The following is a 23,383-nucleotide window of genomic DNA, read 5'->3' as shown; positions in this document are numbered from 1 at the left end:
AACCAGCCATGAAAATAATCTTTCTCCATTAAAGCACTTGGGCTTTTGGTAATCAATCTTTTAAAACTAAATATCCTAGTCACCTTAGCTTATGAAAGTTCATGTACTGATGGCCTCTTTGGAAACATAACTCTCATTCATAACATACAATACCTATTTGAGGATTATGAAAATCATGTAACTTCCAACCAAAAACCCCACTAAACAATAAGCATCACTATTAATGTACTAAATTTCTAAAAAAATTAGTTAAGAAAAAGCCAACAAATTGACACAGTATGTTTTTCTGTAATATTCAACAATCACTACATCCAGGCTTCAACCTATAGGTTAAAAAGGCCTAGAAGACCTTCATAAAAGAATATATTAAATATATAACTACCCGGGGAAAGGACTGTTCTTTCCTTTTGTTTTGTATCTGAGTTTATTGCCCTTATTTCAACACTAACAATCATCAAGCCTGAAGATATTAAATCATCTTGTTCAGGTTTAAACTATCAAAATGCTGGTTTTAATTATCTTCAAGATCTGACATTTCTGCTCAAATACACAATTAACTTACCAAAAATTACATATACAATTAATATCCTATTTTATCTAGCAACGTATTCAACAGAAGTAAATAAACATGAGAGTTTTATCCTAACAGTAAAATTTTAATCATTTAACCTTTTATGACTACATCATGCATGTTTCTCCCTTCTTATTCAAGCACAGCCAATGACAGGTTCCCTTCTCATTTCTATCAGACAGAGCCACTCCCTAGACTAATACAGTGCAGCTCATGTTTGGGGCTGCTGAAGAGGGGCAATCACACTGCCTCTTATAACTGATCTCACACTACTATGTATTTAAGTTCTTATAACTTTATAACCTTTGATGTCAGGCTATCAAGTTGTTTCATCCTGCCATGCTCAGAAAAAATTACTTTTTGAGGATTTCTCTGTAATGTACTATTCTTATTATGCTGAAAAACTAAACTCAGTAGTTGAAAAGCAAAATTATTAATTTCATGAAAGATTTTAAAAGAATATTAAAAGAACAAGAATAATGCATTTATGAAGGATCTCATGAGATAAAACTTTGCACATTTTAAAATGCAGTGTAGCCTTCGTCTCATATGGGGGTGGGGAAAGAAGAGGGATACAACAGGATTCCCTACTTTCCTGGTGATTTAAGAAAGCAGCCACATATGTACCTACATACTAAACAAATGAAGAGTTAATAACATAGTTCACAAGGTAAAGAGAAACATTTACAATACACAACCATTTTATTTTTGAATGATACTTAAAAGTCCTAAAGACACTTACATCTGTTACATATGCCTCAGTAATTGGAGGACCTCTAATTGGGCTGAAGCGTTCCCCAATGCTCCTCACTACAGTACTGAACACCCGGAGAAGAGCTGCCAGCTTTGGTAAGGACACAGACGGAGGAGGAACATCTTCATCCACCGACTCCCCAGAGGCCACATGGCTGAGGTCCTAGATGTGAAATCACAGCACTCTTATTTAAGTAGGACATTGTTCAGGGCGCCTTGGTGGCTCAGTCAGTTGAGCATCCACCTTTGGCTCAGGTCGTGATCTCACGGTTCGTGGGTTTGAGCCCTGAGTTGGGCTCTGTGTTGACAGCTCAGAGCCTGGAGCCTGCTTTGGATTCTGTCTCTCTCTCTCTCTCTCTCTCTCTCTCTTGGCCCCTCTCCTGTTCATGCTCTGGCTCTCTCTCTCTCAAAAATAAACATTAAAAAAAATTTTTTTTTAAATGTTTAAAGTAGGACATTGTTCAAAAAAACCCAAAAAACTCCCATTTTTAAAAGTTTATTTTAAAGGTTTATTCATTGAGACAGAAAGAGAGAGAATTCCAAGCAGGCTCTGCAATGTCAGCTCAGAACCTGACGTAGGGCTCAATCCCACAAACCATGAGATCATGACGTGAGCCAAAATCAAGAGTCAGACACCCAACTGACTGAGCCGCCCAGGTGCCCCAAAAAACTCCCAATTTTTAAGTCAATTAATTTTGTAATAGATTTTTACAAATAAAGTAATTTTAGCCTATCAGAAATCAGAAAAAGAAACATGAATCTAAATGTAAAAATGAATTTGACTTCTCGAATTAACAAGCCAATATTTAAATAAGCCAAAATAACCTCAACAGATTGAGGAAATAACTTCTCATACCAACTCAGATAGGTATTGAGGAAAAATTAATTCTAGTACATATACTCTGTTACATACAGGTATAAATGAAGCCAGAAACTTGCCATGCCGGAATTGGTTTCTGCCAAAATCTTACTCCAGGTATTCTTTGAGCCACTCAACTCAACAGTAAGTATCCCTACATGAACACCATGCACACAAAGAGCGAAGGGAAGTGTTAAAAAATTATAAAATCTGGTTTACAAATCTAGTTAAGGAGATAAGATATACTCAAAGAAAAAGATTGGCAAAAAATAGGATACTAGAACCCACATACACCTACATATAATTAGGCACCGAAATAATTAAAGGGAATGAGATCTTATAAATACCAGAGGGGGGTTGGGGGGGAGAGAACTGTTACAAACAAAAATGGTTCACTGATACAGATACAGCTTTAAAGGCAGGCCAGGAACAAAGATATTCTAAGTGTGGAGGCAAAGAAACACATACAAGCAAAATACTCCCTTCATTCTTCTCTGAAAGGCTCAAAATAGCAAAGACAAAGCTGAATCATTATGGGAGCCTCAAACACCACACAAGAATCATGGCAGTTCTGAGTAGAGAAGAAACACAGAGGTTCACACAGGACATGGCCGATTTAAGTCATGAGCAGTAGGCCAGGAAACCCAAGACCCAATAACAGAGACTTGAGCAGGACCCTTAAAGTGGACGCACTGCACTTATACAACTGCAGAGTCTGCTGAAGCCAAGGCGTATCCTCCAAAGCATGACCCAAGATCCTCAGTGTATGTGAAAGAAAAGTCTTTAGAGGCTTGTATACAATATCAATTCACTTTACTTTTAATACTTTTAGTAACAGAAAATAAAAATGAACTACAGAAAATGTCTTCAATTTTAGTATATGTGCTGCCGAAGCGAGCACAACAGAAAATGTCTTCAGAAAACTACTAGCAACCAGAATTATTTCAAGTTTTGCAAAATAAGTCCTGCTATTTTTCTTTCAGTCTTTCCGGTGATGCAGCTGGTAACTTAAAAACAACATGTAAGGGACACGTGGGTGGCTCTGTTGGTTGAGCATCTGACTCTTGATTTTGGTTCAGGTCATGATCCCAGAGTTATGGGATCAAGCCCCACTTTGGGCTCCACACTGAGTATGAAGCCTGCTTGAGATCCTATCTCTCTCTCTCCCCCTCTGCCCTTCTCCCTGGCTCACACTCTTTAAAGATTAAAAAACAAAAAACACACATCTAAAAAAAAAAAAAAATTAAAATATTTTAACTGTCTTGTAATTTCTATTCAAATGTCAAGTGGTCTGAATTATTTTAAAAATAAATCTACGTGTGTCTGAATGGGTCAGTCGGTTGAGCATCTGACATCTGATTTTGGCTCAGGTCACGATCTCACCGCTTGTGGATTCGAGCCCCTCAGTCTTTGTACTGACAGTGTGGAGCGTGCTTGGGATTGTCTCCCTCTCTCTCTCTCTCTCTCTCTCAAAATAAATAAAAAAACTTCAAAATCAATCAATAAATCAATCAATCTAGCACTGTTTAAGATTTCTGTCTTGTTCTTAACTGAAATCTTAGGAAATAACTCAGGTTTCTATATACTCACCTCAGCATATGCCTCCATATCCTCTAGAAACTGACCAAGAAGGGTGGTAGAAAATGCAAGATCAGCCACCCAAAACGGCTCTAAACTCTGCAACCATCCTAAGAAACATACAAAAATTTTAAAAGAGTAAAGAAAAACAAAAAATCCAAGTTAAAATTAGTATCTAAAAGCCTTGTTTTAAAAGTTATGATTTTCACGTTGCATATCCTTAAAACATACCTTATTTCATAAAATTAGGAATGTTAACTGTTAAATAAGCTGATCATGATTACCAATGTCTTTTAATGCTGCAAAAATGAACAGTCTCCAGAAATTAAAATGTGTATCTGCGTCCTTATTTTTCATATTGTCACTATACACGTGGCTTAGAGTAAAATGCCACAATCTACCACCAGCCTGGCTTTCAACTCCAGAGCCACAACCACCCACCAAAGGTGTCCACTCATCTCCCCAGTGGAAATGGGTCAGACCCACTCTCAGTGTCATATCCTATGTTCAGCAGGTTATTGCACCAATTAAGCTAAGAGAAAGAAACCATTAGCACCTGAATCAAGCCAAAATGTCCAAATGAATTGTGCTAGTCATTCATTTAACTCAAAACAAATGAAAAAATTTGTCTTTATCATTTAGAGTTCTCCAAACGGATCCAGAAAAACAGGTCACAAATATCCAGGATTTCATTCTACACTTAGGAGTACTGCCCCTGCAACACCACCTCCTACCAGCACCCACCCCAAGTGACTAGGGCGAAGTCCTTTCAATTTCTCACAGGTGCAATTACAACCTGTCTCTACCCTCCCCTACAAACTACTAAGTACACAATCTTGCTTTGAAAGGATAGATTTTGCTAACAAGCAATGTTCATTTATAATAACCAAAATATTTCTGGGAAGCAATTCTTCTTCTTACATTAGGAAAGAAATACTATTAACAGCTGGACTCTGAGGAACCAGAGCTCCTTCCCACAATACTTAAATGATTGGTATATGCTGAATAACTTACCAGACACCTGCTGTGTAAGCGAAGGTTTCTGAGTATGATCTATATGCCATCCAACTAATATATCAACTGTATCCTGTGTGGAGACACAGAGAAAAGGGCTAATCATTTTAAGGTCTAACTGCTATCCCTCCTGTGGACCATTTCAGAGTAAGCAATCCTAGCAAAAGTGTCTGTGTTCGACCTATTTGACATTATATAAACTGGGGGGGGGGGGCAGGGCAAGAGAATAATGGAACTTTGTTTATGACCCTGAGGAAGTATTTTTTTTCTTTAAATATTTTAAGGCATTAAAGTCAGAAAGTACAGATGGTATTTACAAAAATAGTATTACTGGACCATTCTATCCTAGACCCTCTACTATCACTGATTACACTTTAACAATCAGAAGCTTTGTTTTCTCTGATTCCCAAGGTCCCTATACATACAACCAACCCTTCACATCATCACCTAAACAGAGAGGGTCAGGGAACTCACCCTAAAATTAGTGCTGAAAATATGAGGGTAACATCGAGCCACCAAAAGAATGCACTTGACACATTTGCAAAGTAATTCTGGTGTATCCACGTTTTCAAGAATGGACTGTAGGCTGGTCATTACAAGCTAAAAAATAAAAGTTTTAAATCATGAATATTCAAAACAGAGAGAAAACAAGCATACTGGGTTCACTATTTATTAGTAACTTTATCTAAAATTGACTATAGTACCAAAGAAAACAAAGTGCACAGTTTTAGCTCCAAATAAAGTTGAAAGCATTTCATTCCACTAAGATTAGGCTGAAAATAAGTACTGTTTCATCGTATTTAATGTCTCTTAAAATATTTCCTAAGTAACGTCCGTTCACATTATTCCTAAGTGCTCTGTTTAATACCATGGACTTGATTAAATTTCAAGTATAAAACTAAGATGTGCTTGGAAAACTTTTCCTTAAAGTACTACAATTACTCTCCAATTCAAAATCCATAGCAAATTTTATGTAATTTATGCTTTAAGATATTAGCACTTGCTTCAAATTTGAAAGACACAGAGATTAACATGGCCCCAACACATGAATGACAGACATGCGGGCTCATGTCACCACTATATACCGTTCTATTTTTTAAACAAATGTAAGGCAGACCACTGATACAATTATCTTGCAGCTGTCAGAAACCATTTTTTTCCTAAAAAGAAAAGCTCTTTACAAAAAAAAAAAAAAAAAATGAGGTTGCAACTATAGAAAAAATGCTAGAATTGGAAAAGCACCTAACATTTTGCAGTTAGAATCTATATGGGTAAAGAATATGAATGGGTGCCAAAATCACGGAGTGAAATATACTAAAAGAAAGGATATTCAGAAGGTCTCAAGGTATCATGCCCAGATTACTGACCAATTACAAAGGGAGAAAAACAAGCCTCCACAATGGGAAGATTCTGGTGGTCATCACCTCAACCAGATGAGCACTCTTTCCCTCTGACAGTAAGACAATCTGCAGTTATGTGCCTGCTGGTGGTGGGTTGCAAGAGTAAGGATGAACCCATGAAGGACTCATGACCAAAATGTTTAAAGTCAGGAAAGAGCAATCAAACGCACAAAGTAGAACATTCCAAAAATAAGAACAGAAAGATGTAAACCATTCTAATTGAGAGAGAGTACAGAGGCACGCTACCAAACAATACACGGGGTCCTGATGGAATCCTGGGTCAGGTAAGACAAAAGCTGTAAAAGCTTCTTAATGGCAGAAGTTTAAATTTGGACTGCATTATGTAATAAAATTTTCTTAGGTATAATAATAATTTTGTTGTTACATAAGAGAAAAGCCTTATTCTTATAAGATGCATGTTGAGGGTGAACTATCGTGAAGCGTGTAATTTATTTTCAAATGGTTCAACAAAAAAGGATGCGCTCCTGTGTGTGCAGAAATAAAACAAATGTAGCAAAATGATAGTAAGTAACAAATCTAGATAAAGGACATATGGGTATTATACTGGTCCACGTTTTCCCATGGATTTGAAAATTTTCAAAACAGGGGCACCTGGGTCGCTCAGCTGGTTGAGTGTCCAACTCTTGGTTTTGGCTCAGGTCAATCTCATGTTTGTGGGATCAAGCCCTGAGTTGGGCTCCTTGCTGACAGCCTGGAGCCTGCTTGGGATTGATTCTCTCTCTCCCTCTCAGTCCATCCCACTCCCGCTCGTCCACGCACCTTCACACTCTCTCTCAAAATACGTGCACCCTCACACTCTCTCTCAAAATAAATAAATAAATTTTAAAAAATAGTTATAATCTTTTTTTTTTTTAAGTTTATTTTTGAAAGAGACAGAGACAGACAGCACATTAATAGGGGAGGGGCAGAGAGCGAGAGACTCCCAAGCAGGCTCCATGCTATCAAGCTCTGTGCTGTGAGATCATGACCTGAGCTAAAATCAAGAGTCAGACACTTAACCGAGTGAGCCACCCAGGTGCCCCAGAATATAAGTATTTTTGAAAGTGACTTTAGTAAAATAAAGCATATCATGAATTGTAAAGAGCGCATATAAATAAAAGATAACTGATATTCTAAAACCATACCAAACTCTAATTTTTAAAAACATGATTAGTCAACAAAAATTTAATTGCTTGTAAGTTTGCTCAAAATTAAATTGAGTGATCTTTTAATATATTCAGATATACAAAAGTGAAACAAAACTAAGTAGTTTTGGTTTTCATTTATACAAATTTATTGTATATATCACCTGGAGTAAGAATTTTTGGCCCATTATCAAACCTAAAAAGTCCTAGAATGAGTGGTGCTGTTCAGTTTGTCTCCCTCAAAACCAATGAGTGTCCTCCTACCCAGCTTCCTCACCAAGTCTCTATTTTCATATCAGCAAATAATTGTTACTAAGCAAATTCAAAGGAAAGCTTCAAACATGCTAAAAGATAAAAAAAAAAAAAAAAACAAAAAAACTTTTTTTTTTTTAAAGATTTTATTTTTTAAGTTTTTTATTTCAGTAATCTCTACCCCCAACATGGGGCTCGAACTCACAACCCCGAGATCAAGAGTCATATGCTCTTCCGACAAGCCAGCCAGGTGCCCCTAACTGATTTTAAATCTACCTTTAATGTGTATCCTTCACTCAAACTCAGAAAGAGAAATGTTACTCATATCATATTTACTACCAGTAAATAACCCCTTTTCTAAGTTTCCCTTCTCCAAGCTTCCCTCCAAAAACATTGTTGGGAAGTTGTTAAAAAATTTTCTTCCCCAGTACATCGGTTTTCCCCTTCATTCTTACCTGCATTACAGATGAAAAGGCTTTCTTTTCTCCTACAGTCTCTAATGCTTTGTAGGTGGCACATAAGTAGAGGAGTTTAACTTCATCTTTTGTAGATGAGCTAAATTTGCTAAAAATCCATTTGAAGATCTTCTCAGCCTCATAGCTCAGAGAAGCACAAAGAAGGCCAAGACAGCAAGCTCCCTCCTGTCTCAACTCCTGAAGCAATTTGCTACTGTTTATTTCAATGCAAACAAAACAAAACACACAAAAGGCTTAACATTTCAAAGATGACAAGAATGACACATTTTACAAAAGAATGTCTTCAATGATTTTTCAAATTTTTCTATTCAAACTACATAAAAGGTTGAAATTTTATCTTTAAATGTGTTCTCTATTCTATCCCAGTGCCCAAAAGCATCTTTGTTAGACATTAGATTTTCTTTTGCAGGATCAATTATTTACAAACAGTAAGGAAAGGGCCAGAGATACTAAAATTCAGCCTTCAAATTCCATCTCAAACTACATTAAATGATTCACAGAAAAGGGCAGCAACAAAGGATCAGATAAAACATACTACAAATAACTATATACAATGTAGTGTTCAGTAGGTAAGGACTATAAGATAGGAAATGGTAACAGTTAAAAAACGCAACAAACTTAAAAGGATAACAGCACTGATTTAAGTATATTAATAACTATATAAAATGAAACCATCAAAAAGCAGTAAGGTTCGTGACCTGCTGAGATGAGTTTTTGGTGCTTTCCAACACTGCAATTCTTTGGGAATCACCATACGAAGAATAGACTGCACACCTTTGTGGAGAACCCCAGTAGCCTCGTAGAACAGATGGTGTGAATGCACTGTTGCCCAAAGAAGGAAGCTCCCTTTCACCTCTATTCTCTAAGCAGTTTCAAAATTCTCTAGTTTACAAAAGGTAATTGCATTCATTCATGCCAGCATTAAGAGTCTACGTCATTCCACAAGTCAACGCTCAATTACTCAGTCAAGTTGACAAATTAGAAAAAAAAAAAAAAGAATGGCATTTCTTTTCAAGTGGATTCCATTCATACTCAATGGCAATTAACATATAAATGCTTTAACACCGATAAAGATGGCAACACAATGAAACATTAAGTAGGTATTCATAAATGAAGCCAATGAGTTTATCTTCTTGTATATTTTTAAATAATTTCTAAAAATGCATTTTAAAAACTTAAAATTACCCATAGTTACTTACCTTTCATTAAGCACATCATGTACAGCAGCCAAGATATTATCCAATTGTTTAACTAGTACCTTTAAAAAAAAAAAAAATTTATAAAAAATTCGAATTCCTATACTTTCAATAACACTGTATACTTTTTACTCATGTTCCCCTCCAAATTCTAATCAAACAGCACACCTTCCTTTTATTATTCCCAGTCCCCAATTATCAGGAGTGTTACAAATTTCCTTTCAGATTCTGAAATGTATCTGTTCCTATGTACCACCGTGATCATCAATGAAAAAAATAAACTCAAAAAGCTTTTTTTACTTATGCTCAAAAAAAAAAAGTGACGGATGGAGAGGTGAAAAGTTAAATGACAAAGCAACATGTCACATATGACACACATAATGACAGAATTTAGATGGTAGACATAATGATATTCAATTTCAAATTGCCATATATTTGAAATGTCTCATAATAAAATGGGGGGGGGAGGCAGAAAACTTATTTGAACCAAATATTATTTGACTCACCATGCCATTCTCATTAATTTTGTCCTGCTCCACATCAAGTTCTTAATTTCACATCAGGAGAATTACTCAGAGTGTATTTGTAACTGCTCCTGAACTTTTTTCTTTCAAGAGTTTTTCCATTTATTTAGCCCTGGCCACTAGGGCATACCTACCCATGAATATAATATGTAACCTCCACCCCAACTTCACATATGAAAAACAAAGAGACAGTCTGTCCTAGCATACAGAAAAACAATTCTGAGGGCAACAAAATAAATGGACTAAACGTAAAAGCACTTTATTGCAGAAGATACCAATGTAGATCCAACAATGGCAGGTAAATTACACAGCAGGCTCATTAAGTTCTCGATCACAATACAGGCCAAGTCAACCAGGAATAAGGAATCCCTGCCATTTTCTCCTTAGAAGCAAATCTTTTCCCTTCTTAACCCACTCCAGGTAGCATTATCTACTTTATTATGGAAACACAAAGTTATCAACATTTCTATACTGTACTCACCAACTTATTTTCTGGTTGCTGAATAAATTCTTTCAACTGCTTTACAGTAGCCAGTCTTCGGTCTCTGTCGTCTTCCCGGGTGATCCTCCGAAGAAGATTCGACAGTCGAGACTCATCGGAATAAGACATCGATCGCTCTGTGAAAATAAGCATTTGTTTCTCAGTGAGCATCCCTTGTCATTAAAAAAGGGAAGAGAAGTTCTGGTTTGCCACTTCCCTAGCAGCGGCATGCCTTGTACGGTAGCTGGTGATCAGACATTTGAACTGAACGTGTGATTGAGGTTCACAAAAACGATAACGTGAACAAGAGACAAACAGAAACCCTCCAGCCCAAATATTTCAAAGTACGTCAAAAATCACAGTACACTGAACAATAAAAGTTCAACTGAATGCAGGTCCCATCACACTTTTGTCACTATAAACCAAATTCCATCGGAGTGCTGGGCACAAAGCAGACCCTCAAAAAAGATAAACCTAAGCAAACACCTCATTCCAGAGGACCAGCTGAGAGAGAAAAGAGGATTAGAAATTACTTTCTTCAGATCTATTCCAAACTCTTCAACATCCAGCATGAGTACAGGTAAGAGACTTCTACAGATTACGGATAAAGTCTCGACCGGGCAGAAGGAGGATATATGCTTCCATTTCTCACTTGGTAACCAGTGGAGGGAATTCTCTTGGTCACATTATCATCATTTTCCTAAGACAAAGTTTTTGTGAACTGCAATCACACATTCAGTTCAACAAATGTCTAATCACCAGCTACCATGTGCAAGGCATGCTGCTACTAGGGAAGTGGCAAACCAGAACTTCTCTTCCCTTTTTTAATGACCAGAACAAATAAGAAAGCTCAAACAATGCTGGTTACTGCCAATAAAATACATTTAAGTACTAAATTTTTCTTTTTAAATTTTCAGCTGTGCATTGGTTATTGATTAACCAATGTACAGTCAAAACAAACTAAATTAAAGGCTCTGATAGTTTCATTTCTAAGGCATGAAAAATTTTCGATAATAAAACTAATTATTTGAGAGAAGGATAGGATTTTTTTTAAGACCGCTGGCCCAGTGAGTAGTTCAGTAAAAATGGGACACTGAAAATGTCATTAGGTTAAAAGCCAAGAAAACTAAGCTCTATTTACAACTCTGCCACTGGCCGGGTTACTTAACTCTGAGCCTGCGAGGAGAAAGAACTGGACTAAATTAAATTAGCTTTGGGGTCACCTTCTAGCTTCTAGCATACCAAGGTCAAGGACATCAAACACTTTTTAAAAATCAGCACACCCTTTGACTAGTGGGTCCACATCTGAAAGTTTATCCAAAATAAATCATTTTTTAAAAGCCATACACACACACACACAAGCTGTATGCACAAAGATACTTGCCAAGATACACACAACACACACACATACACACACCCCATGGAAACAAATGGTCATAACTAAAGGACCTAAGAGTGACTATATCCAACAAAGTTTTTACGTCAGAAACTTCAAAAATTTCATGCTTAGCTTTACCAACAAAATAAATTTCTTCTAGAAAAATAATGATCATCATTACCTGTAATCATCATTCAAGGCACTTTACCTATTCAGCGGGGCTGTGTTACAAGGCAGAAGGTGGGATCCATTTATTTAACTTTAGAAAAGTGCCCACTCCTTTTATAACCATATTGCCTACAGACCCTAGAGTTCAAGGACTTGTAAGAGCCCATCACACACCATACATTCCTCATCTACTATAATCAGGAAAATCCCTTCTTTAGATCTTAGCTAGTATTCTAATCTTAAGAGAATTCTCTGGAAAGTGTAGTCTAAAAAGTATTAAAACCTTTCCTATGAGAATTTAGTCTAAGAAACAGTTCACAAAAGAATGCCAACAATTATCACCTATACATGTTTTTCAACTTGAAGTAAACTAACCAACTCATGTATGTGCAAAACATTAGTAAGAAATAAGGTGGCCAGGAAAAAGAGATTTGTGGAGGCATTTGTGACTGGTCCCCAGTTTGCCCAATCTTACCCTGTGATTTCCTCATGTCTTTGATGGCTAACGCACGACTGCCATGCTGAATACTGGTGAACTCAGGGCTGGTCACATTGTTAACTCTCAGCTCTTGCCCCAACGACTTCCGACCATAAGTATTTTCCCCAGATCCTCCATTGACACTGTAGCCACCTACAACCAGCAATATTTACATTATTTTAATAGGGCTCTTTGTTTTACTCAATCAATTTCCGATAGTCCAGGATCTTACAACCCCTCTGCAAGCAGCTCAACCAGCCTCTGTTTCTCCTACTCTCCCCCTGTGCTGCCTGCCCTGAAGTCCTTTTGGTTTCATTTTGTGCACCCAAGGAAGAAGAGAAATGAAAACCAAAGTCAGATTTTGCACTTTAAAACTTTTTAGGGGCACCCGGGTGGCTCAGTTGGTTAAGCGTCCGACTTCAGCTGAGGTCATGATCTCACAGTTCGTGAGTTTGAGCCCCACATCAGGCTCTGTACTGACAGCTCAGAGCCTGGAGCCTGCTTCAGATTCTGTGTCTCCCTTTCTCTCTGCCCCTCCCCCGCTCACATTCTCTTTCTCAAAAATAAACATTAAAAATTAAAAAAAAAAAAAAAACTTTTCAGGGGCGCCTGGGTGAGTTAGTCAGCTGAGCGTCTGATTCTTGGTATTGGCTCAGGTCGTGATCTCATGGTTGTGAGATCAAGCCCAGTGTCAGACTCAGCAATGGGCATGGAGTCTACTTAAAATTCTCTCTCACGCTCCCTTCGCCCCTCCTGACTCATGGGCATGTGCTTTCTCTATAAAATTACCAAAAAAACCTTTTAGAAGTTTAGAGGACAGACTAGTCAGGAAACCTCAGCCTTTATGATAATACTGTATTTTGGGCAGCAAGGAAACCACATTATGTGTATTCTAATGTATGAAAAGAATTTTAAAAATTTAAAAAAGGGGGGGGGGGGTGGCCCTGGTGGCTCAGTCAGTGAAGCATCTGACTTCAGCTCAGGTCATGATCTTTTGGTTCACAAGTTCAAGCCTCATGTCAGGCTCTGTGCTGACAGCTCAGAGCCTGGAGCCTGCTTCTTGGATTCTGTGTCTCCCTCTCCTTCTGCCCTTCCTCTCTTTGTTCTCTCTCTCTCTCAAAAATAAATAAACCATTTAAAAAAATTGTTTTAATGTACGAAAAGAACATTTAAAATTTTTTTTTTGTTTTAAATGTTTATTTTTGAGAGAGAGAGACAGAGCACAAGTGGAGGAGGGGCAGAGAGAGAAGGAGACACAGAATCTGAAGCAGGCTCAAGGCTCTGAGCTGTCAGCACAGAGCCTGATGCAGGGCTCAAACCCATGAACCACGAGATCATGCCCTGAGCCAAAGTCAGACGCTTAACGGACTGAGCCACCCAGGTGCCCCACATTTAAATTTTTCTAAATGAAGGGGGTAAATTTATTATGAAGTTTCAAAAAGAGCACTGTAAAAATATCTATATTTAAAAAAATTTTTTTTGATGTTTCATTTTTGAGAGAGACTGACGGTGAGTGGGGGAGGGGCATAGAGAGGGAGACACAGAATCCAAGAAGCAGGCTCCAGGCTCTGAGCTGTCAGCACAGAACCTGACACGGGGCTTGAACCCACGAGCTGTGAGATCATGACCTGAGCTGAAGTTGCATGCCAAACTGACTGAGCCACTCAGGTGCCCCAATATTTTTATTTTAAACATATTAAAAGAAAAAAGTAGGGGAGAAAGAAAGAGGGAAAGAGGGAGCAAGAGGAAGGCTGGTAGGTTAAAAACCAAACAAACAAAAAAAAACATGCCTCTAACAGTAAGAAAGCATATATACCCTTTTCGTCATTCTGAATGTCAGTGTGAACTCTGGTATCATCGTGCCTTTGCCGAGACACCACAGCTGAATTGGAAGGTTGCAGTCCATAAGAAGAAGGCCCACCCCTATCTCTGGATGAAGAATATTTTAATGTATCTGGGTCGGCTGATGCACTGTCAGTTCTGTAAAGAGAGAAGAGCATGAGATTAAACTTTAAACAAATATTTTAATAGCCCAAATCATACATCTTTTCATTCAAGCCTCTCCTACCATTCTAATTTTTTTCATTACTATTATAAATAAGCACTCCAATTTCAAATGAATCTTTCAACGGGGAAAGGATTATCAATGAATGAAATGCTAGCTTTCAGCCCCTTCTATTTTATAGACCCATTCAGACACACGCATAACTACCAGGATTAGAGTGACCAACTCATCCTGCTGTGCTTGAGAGTTAACGATTTTAGCAGTGAAATCTCGTGTCTGAGGAATCCCCTCAGTTCAAGGCAAACTAAGACAGTTGGTTACCCTGGTCTACGATTCTCTTCACATGATGTGATAAAAGGAATTCTTCCTAAGCTCTCCTCCTAGGAATGGTTAATCAGTGGAAAAATTACCATCTTCCCAGTCGTAAAAATAAAAAGCACAGGCAATATATCAGGCAAGGGCAATGTGACATTCCCTCTCTCTCTCCCCTGAATTCCTAACTTGATTATTTGGTGGGAAAGTAATTATAGAATGATATTTGAAAGCAAGCTCGATAGGATATAAGAAAACATTACCCAGAAAATAAGATTATTTTAACATACTGGAGACTTCACTGAAGACTCCTGAACTCTAGAGACTACCTATTAAAATTATAAAGAGTGAGAAAAATAAAAATAAGGTATCAGTAATCCAATGAAGCTGAATTAGAAGGCTGCAGTCCATAATCTACTTAAAAGTCAAGTACTGTCTAGAATAATCGCTGATACTTAGACATTAATAAACAAGTAGTGCAGGCCAGGGTAAGAGTAGTCCTTATCCTTACGTAAGGATCAGCTCTATGCCTCAGTGTCCTCATCTGTAAAGTAGGGAGCTGTGTTTCATGATTTCTCATGAGCCTTATTCCTCCAGCCATCAATCCTAAAGCATCAAGAAATAAGACCACACTACTCTACAACAGCATATGAAAATACTAAGAAAGAAGCTCCTGTCCTATTGATACTACTTCTGAAAGGAATAACCTTCTTACAAATAATCACTTTTATGATATGTACTAAAAACACCTTCTGAACCCACAATTATTTGGGAAACTTAAGGATACTGGCCAAGAGCAGTAACTAACCTATTTCCCAACCCCCATGGCTCTTCCCTCGTATATAAAAGTGACTTCAGTGTTTGTGTATATATTTCAATTTATCATCTTTTCTCCACCCCCCACCCATAAAAATACTAATCATGCAACTCTGAATAAGCTTAAACACCCTGATCTATATTTAAACCACTGTTAATACAGAATGCAAACAATAGGTCCAATGAAACTTGGATAAGTGACACAAATCTAAATTATTCCTAAGGTCTGTTAATCTGAAACGTGATAAAATTTCGTAACCTTAGCCTACTACAATAACTAAGGCTCCATAATGGAGTATCTTCTTCAAACATTCAGGGTTCACTTGTCGACAAGGCTCAGTACTTCCAAGATGTGGAAAAATAAAATCTATGGAATTTCAAGAAAAAAAATGTATGAGGATTTTTTTTCTAAGCATACTAAATCTGTAAGCATTCAAATACCATTAACACAAAATGGAGCATGAGAGCTTTTTAAAACGAATGTAATGGCATCCCCCATGTTTCTAAAAATAGCACACTGAGTGCGTACCTATAATAAACCATTACATACCATAAATTTCTGAAAGGGAATTGAAAAATAAAAGAGAGCTTAAGAGCTTTTCGGACAGATTTTGAACTCGTACTATACACATGGCACCTAGCACAATCTGGAAAAGTAAGATGTTAGCAAGATAACAAAAATCTACCAATATTTAAATATCTGAATTTCCTGCTTAAATTATGTTTATATATTACATATACTACTTTTACCATTAAGAGTTAAGTATGTGTATCACTTTTCTGGTGACAGCAGTAAACATAAGGCAGCAGAGAACATGAATTAAAAAAAAGATCTGGGCTCAAATCCCGGCTCCACACTGAAAAGGTAAGTGGGACTGTGCATAAGGTACTTAGTCTCTAAGCCTCAACTGTTTCTTGCATAAAATGGAGATAATACCTATCTAATGTGTAAAGTTGTTGCGAGGCTTAAATAAGATAATGGATTCGTAAGACATGCTTAGCTTGCAGGGAATGCTCAAAGTTATTAAGACCATAACACTAAATAAACTCAAGATTTCCAGTCTAACAAACAAATCATACATTAGTTCAAGAGCACAGGAATACAATTAAACAAGCTTTCACATCCAATATATAGCAGCCGATTTTAAATTCTTCATGGAACAAATTAAGCAATCTGCTACCAACAAATCCATTTCTACCCACAAAGCATTTTATTTCAAACTAAACTGAAAAAGAAAAAAGAAAAAAGAAAAAAGGAACAACTTCCCAATTTATTAGAAATACAAGTTTTAAAATCCCATGAGTTATGAACACCAAGTATCCCACCCCCATCCCCCACTGGGAGTCTGGGTTTTCAGAATAGAACAAAAAAATTCACTGGGGTGGAACTACTGTCTCAGAACTGTCTAAAAACTCACTAGTTGCCAAGTTCTTTTAATACAAACTGATCAAAACATTTCCAACCAGAATTCAAGTTATAGGTAGTTTGAACCCCAAAGCACAAAATGGCTCAGCATTTATATGAAATGTCTATTTTTTAATATCTAGACTGCTTAGGTCTCAAAAAAAAAAGTCAGTATCCAGCTGTTAGCACCAACAAGACCACCCAGTCCAATAAATAGAAAACTGTTAACGAACGGAAATGAGCACTTAAAATGAAGGAATCAAAGGCATAAAATACAGATTTGAATTCAAAGAGGCAGGCATAAATGTTAAGCCAGTTATAAGAGCTGAAAAAGCTATCATCTGCCAGCATTAGTGTCTCAGTTTAGTGATAAGAGAAAATATATCTGTTAAAACTAAGAATCATACAAGCAAGGATCCAAAAATACCTCCACAGCCCCTTTAATACTCTAAAAATATTATGGAGAGAGAGAGAGAGAGAAAAAAAAAAAAAAAAGAAATGCATAAATTTCCCCCAAATCATTAAACTGAAGTTAAAGCCTGATGTACATGCCACATGAGAGGTAAGTTTCTAAAGCTCATACCTCAAAAATCGCATACTGTATAATATGGAGCCTTTGTGATGTTTTGCATCAAGTCAATCTGTAAGACAGTAGTTACAATATTAGTGAAGACAGTGGGTTAAAACATTTGTTGTTCAAACATGAAGCAAATATCACTCATGGGTTAGGTGCTTTTAGTTGTACTATGGCCCTCTAGGGTTCATATGCTGAAGCAAAAACTGAGATGGAAAGCCACTCTATGCCTTAGAAGACAGAGAAGCTTAAGGTGGATACCAAAAACTTTTTAGTTACATAAGAGAATTTAAATGTTAACTATAACATACAAATCACATGCAAATCTCGTTACCGCTCATTTCGTCAACTATTCTCAACATACAGAAAAAGTAATAAATCTGAGAGGTCATTCATTTTGAATGACGCACATCCTCAGACCTCACATCAACAATCCAGCATGTGCTAGGGGATAGTATCTCCTGGCTACATGTGGTCTTATCCAGTTCTTGTAAGCACTAAAAAGCAACCAAAGGGAGGGGGGGAAAAAGCACCACTCTCAAAGTATGAAGTCAGGGAATTCCCTATCATGAAGCATTTCCCAAAAGCACCCCAAAATGACTTGATGCAAACACCACACCTAGTGGTGCCACTGGAATAAGCATCATATTGCTTCAAGTTGTTTTTAAGTAGGCTTATGGAAGGATTTTGCTCTCACAGTGAGATCTAATTTGTAATGGATATCAACCAGGAAATGAGATTTGCACTTAAGCCAATGAGGTGGGAATGCATTTATTCCCTAAAGCAATGGTGCGCAAAGATAGTGTCACTGTCATAAAGTAGCTGTAGAATATGCTGGGAGTTCATTGTTAGTGAAAGTTAATACACTTGAAAATGATTTATCTTTTACAAATAAATTCAAGGTTATCCCTATGATGCCTGTTACTCACCTGGATTCAGACATGCTTTCATGAGGGATACAAGACAAGGTGAAACTATGCTCTAAAATATGTCGATGGCTACAAAATTCATTTGGGAGGCTCACGACTTCATTCTTTGAAACTCTTCCCACAAGATAAAATAATTCAAACTTAGTAAAAACAGAACTGAACCAGCATGCCGAAATTCTGAGTTGACTTAAGTTTGGCAACACTGAAATATTAACAGTTAATAGAATTTCTTATATTATCTATAACACCAAATCTTAATTATCTATTAATGAATTCTTTGTTACTCATTTTTAATCACCAAACTCTCAACTAAATAGCCACTGAAGACTCAAAATATAAAAATATATTTATTTTTGTAAAATTATAAATAATTTCACTTTGCCCAATATAGGTCTGGCCTTTCCCCTCAACCTCTAGAAGGTAATCTCTAAAGTCTTGGAATGTCGTGCCTAGTAAAAGTGTCCTTGTTCACCTGGAGGCTTTGGGACACACGAGAAAGTATAACAATGTGACTTATGAGGGTGAGGGGGCTTTGAGTCACATGGATCACTCAACCTCCAGAAGGTCTGGAAACTAAGTTTCTGCATGTGGGCAACTGATTATGTATGGAGTCCAAATAAAAAACTCTAGACACCAATGCTGGCGTGAGCTTCCACGGTTGGTAATACTCTGCATACTATCTGTCACACATCAACACCAAGAAAGTAATACTGTGCTCACAACTCCACAAGGAAAGGACAATTGGAAGGTCCACATTCGTAACTTTCCTGGACTGATGTATATAGGCCTTTACCAGTAGCTGATTTTAATCTGAGTCTTTCACCTGTAATAAAACTGTAACCATGAGTATAACAGCTTTCAGCGAGTTCAGTAGTCCTTCTGGTGACTTAACCAACCTAAGAGTAGCCTTTGGGACCCATGAACTTGGAAATGGTATCAGAAGTAAGAGTGGTCTTATGGCCATTGCTCCTTCTCATTCTGCATCTGTATTTAAAATCACTGAATATACTGTAACCCAAAATCCTAGATTGTGAATTTTATTTTTTAATACCATCTTAAGAAAACATAGTAAAGATTTGACTTCAGCATAATTTCCCTTCCAAGGCATCTCAAACACCCTCTATTGACAGACCTCTAACCAAATTAACCAGAAGGGACAAAGCAACTCTAAAAGGGCACCACATCAGATTTTATCCTTTGCTTCATGGGCACAATTGTCCTCAGTGTAAAGACTGATCAACAGAGCACCCCCAGGTAGTTCCCAGACTACAACTAGGTCTTCAACACTGCCCATGTTTCCCTAATCAGGGTTCTCTCCTTCCCCAAACAGTTTTCAAGCTTCCTGCACCTTCCTCCTTTCCCCAGAGCTCTTCCAATACACAACCTTGCAGATTCCTGCTTCATGCAAAATACAAGCCATTCTACAGCACTCTCAATAGTAAGGGCTAACAGTTTTGAGCTCCTACCACATCTGGTAGGCAACTTAGATCAGCAGTTTGCATGTATCTAGTATTTCATTTAATCTTTAACATAATCTTATTACCATTGTTATGATTAACTCATTACTAAAGATAGTAAGTTCCCCTCTTACAGATGAGGTAACTAAGGTTCCATAACTGACCGAAAGTTGCACATCTGGTAAAAGACAGAGCAAGACCTCAAACTCTGTACAAACTTTCAAGTTCTTCAGCACTCCATCAGTGCTTGCCAACTTCCTTCCAGTAAATCCACAAATTCACCCATATCTTCACACACAGCCTTTCTTCCCATCACCCTCACATAATGAACAAGTAAACATCCTATATCTACAGTAACCTTCTGGATCCACACATTCCCCCTATTTTCTGAGGTATGCTGTGGACTCCCACTTCCCTACTGCTCATCATATCACCAACACATGAGCATCCTCAAGTCTTTCTTTTAACAACAACAAAAATCAAAATCTTGGGGCATCTGGCTAGCTCCCTCAGTAGAGCATGCAACTCTAGATCTTAGGGATGTTAAACTCTAGATCTTGTGGGATGTTCAAATCCCACATCGGGGCGGGGAGCCTACATTAAAAAAAAAAAATCTTAATTTCCTTTCTCCTTCTAATTGTCTGGACTCTTCACAGCTAAAACTCTTGAGAAAAATTTATCTTCCTTATCTTCACTCACCTTTCAATTCACTGTAACCTGGGTTCCCCCCTGAGCACTCCAATGAAACCGTTCCTACCAAAGTAGGAGCTGCCACCTGTGGCCTATTTGTCTCTAAAATGCCATAATCTCTTTTCAGATCATCTTGCTCAACATCCCCTGATGACTTACTTTGGACAATTGTCTATTCACACTCTTTCTCAATACCACTCTCAAGTTTTTTTACGCAACTTTAATTCCACTGACTTTCTACTTTCTCCTAGTCCAAGTACTTTCTTCCTCCTTCACTTCCTTCTTTCACCTTAGATTTCATGGTCTATCATTTCACTTATTATTGTTTTTACTTCTGCTGTGTTGGTTGTGATCTCTCTTCTTTCATTCTTGATTTTATTTATTTGGGTCCTTTCCTTTTTCTTTTTGATCAAACTGGCTAGTGGTTCATCAATTTTGTTAATTCTTTCAAAGAACCAGCTTCTGGTTTCATTAATCTGTTCTGGTTTTTTTGGTTTTAATAGCATTAATTTCTGCTCTAATCTTTATTATCTCCTGTCTTCTGCTGGTTTTGAGTTTTATTTGCTGTTCTTTTTCCAGCTCCTTAAGGCGTAAGGTTAGGTTGTATATCTGAGATCTTTCTTCCTTCTTTAGGAAGGTCTGGATTGCTATATATATACTTTCCTCTTATGACCACCTTTGCTGTGTCCCAGAGGTTTTGGGTTGTGGCGTTACCATTTTCATTGACTTCTATATACTTTTTAATTTCCTCTTTCACTTCTTGGTTGGTCCATTCATTCTTTAGTAGGATGTTCTTCAGTCTCCAAGTATTGGTTACCTTTCCAAATTTTTTCTTGTGATTTCAAGTTTCATAGTGCTGTGGTCTGAAAATATGCACGGTATGATCTCGATCTTTTTGTACTTACTTAGGGCTGATTTGTGTCCCAGTATATGGTCTATTCTGGAGAACGTTCCAAGGGCACTGGACAAACACGGTCTATCATTTCAACAACACTCTTGCCAGTCACCTTAACCTCCCTTAATATTTTCCTCACACCGATCTGTTAAAACCCCAACCCTGAATAACCCAATTATCAATTACCCATCATCCCTAAGTCATCAGCACACTCCCAGGTCCTCTGATGTTCATCTCCCATTCTCTATGTGCACTTTCCAGACCTCCCCATTCCCTTTGGATTCCAAATTGCTCTCCTAAACCTCCTACACACACACACACACACGCGCGCGCGCGTGCGCCCACGTGCACACTTTACTTCACCAAGAAAAAAAAGATACCATAACACATCGACACCCAATTCTAGGCCTTGATTAGGATCCATCTACTTCCACCTTCTCGTAACTTTGCAAATACCCTTTATCCTGTGGAATCTACCTTTCCCACTGAACAATGGAATCTTCTCTCTACACATGTAAAGTTTTCTAATGTCTCTCACTTAAAAATACAAAAATATGTTTAACAAATAATACAAAACAAACAGAAAAGCTCCATCCATCCCACCTGACACCACCAAACAATCTGCCTTCACTTTCTGCAAACTAAGAGTTGTCTCTATTTCCCGCCCTGTTTCTTCACCTCTACTGGCACCTCAACCCACAATGATTCAATTTCTGCCCCATCACTTTTGGCCAAACCAACTATGACTTCCAGGATGCTAAACCCAAGATAGCTCAGGCTTTATCTTACTCCTCAGAGGCTTTCACAGGGCTGCTAAGTGGAGTTAAGCAGGTTGTGGCCCCCAGAAAGGTGTCTTGCAGAGAAGAGGTGGGCTGAATGAAAACTTCTTTTTAAAATTCCTACAATAACCCTGGGCACTCAGATCCCGAGAATTCAAAGTAACCAGATTCTTCTCTTCCTTTGGCTTATGGGACATTATACTCTCTATTTCTTCCTACCTGGTTCTACTTTCTTAGGAACCTCTGAGGGCTTGTTCAGCCTTCTCTACCAAGCCACTAAATCTTAAGGTTTCTCAAAGCCTGACCTTAGGCCCTCTATTCATCTCACTTTGTGTTCTCTCACTCAATCCATACCGATGGCAATATTTACCAGTGTTTGACAAGAACTCTTAAATCTAGGCCTCCATCACTGATGTCCACACTGAGATCTAGATCTATGTACCCAACTGTTTAAAATTTTTTTTTAATGTATATTTATTTTTGACAGAGAGAGAGAGACAGAGCATGAACAGGGGAGGGGCAGAGAGAGAGGGAGACAGAGAATCCGAAGCAGGCTCCAGGCTCTGAGCCGTCAGCACAGAACCGGACATGGGGCTCGAGCTCACAGACCTCGAGATCATGACCTGAGCCGAAGTCGGATGCTCAAGTGACTGAGCCATCCAGGCGCCCCATGTACCCAACTGTTTAAAAAACAATCTTGGGGCACCTAGGTGGCTCAGTCGGTTAAGCACTCAGGGTCACTTAGGCTCAGGTTGTGATCTTGTGGTTTGTGAGTTCATGCCTCGCATCAGGCTCACTGTTGTCAGCAGACAGCCTGCTTCATATCCTCTGTCTCTGTCTCTCTCTCTCCCCCTCCCTTTCTTGAGCTATCAAAAAATAAAATAAACATTTTAAAAAATATATTAAAAAAAAAAACAATCTCAATGTTCTAATGCCTCAAATGCAACTGTCTCCTTTCCTCCTGGAATCCCCATTTTAATAAATGGTACCATCATCTAACAACTATTTTCTAATAAATGGCACTATTTGATCAGCCAGACAGTATGTCTCCCACTTCCAATGCTCATCTCCATCCCACCTCCACATTCCAACATTATTGTTATAAAACACAAATCTGATATCTTCTCACTGCCCTTATCCTATGTACCTTACTTCCCTTTTTAGCTATATCTCTACCAACCACCCCTTTTGTACTCCATGTCCATCCATCCTAATCTTTCACACCCAGAGGAAAAAAAAATCACCTTG

The 23,383-nt window shown here is 37.9% G+C and overlaps 1 protein-coding gene across 7 annotated transcripts in view; it reads right to left on the bottom strand.

The window, feature by feature from the left end:
• The window catches only part of SMG1 (SMG1 nonsense mediated mRNA decay associated PI3K related kinase), a 98,973-nt gene that overhangs the window by 57,014 nt on the left and 18,576 nt on the right, over window positions 1–23,383 (bottom strand). For 4 of the 7 annotated variants that reach the window (XM_042922077.1, XM_042922070.1, XM_042922073.1 and 1 more), the window contains exons 2-10: window positions 14,090–14,253; window positions 12,271–12,426; window positions 10,250–10,386; window positions 9,248–9,306; window positions 8,028–8,241; window positions 5,250–5,375; window positions 4,776–4,848; window positions 3,774–3,871; window positions 1,314–1,487 (exon numbers count right to left, since the gene is read on the bottom strand). In XM_042922077.1, the coding sequence (XP_042778011.1) occupies window positions 1,314–1,487; window positions 3,774–3,871; window positions 4,776–4,848; window positions 5,250–5,375; window positions 8,028–8,241; window positions 9,248–9,306; window positions 10,250–10,386; window positions 12,271–12,426; window positions 14,090–14,253 (1,201 nt within the window). Of the gene's footprint in view, window positions 1–1,313; window positions 1,488–3,773; window positions 3,872–4,775; window positions 4,849–5,249; window positions 5,376–8,027; window positions 8,242–9,247; window positions 9,307–10,249; window positions 10,387–12,270; window positions 12,427–14,089; window positions 14,254–17,394; window positions 17,453–23,383 lie in introns of all 7 variants that reach the window. The other 3 variants (XM_042922074.1, XM_042922072.1, XM_042922076.1) reach the window with 3 other exon arrangements.

This window comes from Panthera leo, chromosome E3, assembly GCF_018350215.1.
Source record: "Panthera leo isolate Ple1 chromosome E3, P.leo_Ple1_pat1.1, whole genome shotgun sequence".
In the NCBI taxonomy this organism is placed as follows: Eukaryota; Metazoa; Chordata; class Mammalia; order Carnivora; family Felidae; genus Panthera; species Panthera leo.
This window is presented reverse-complemented; position numbering and strand designations above follow the sequence as displayed.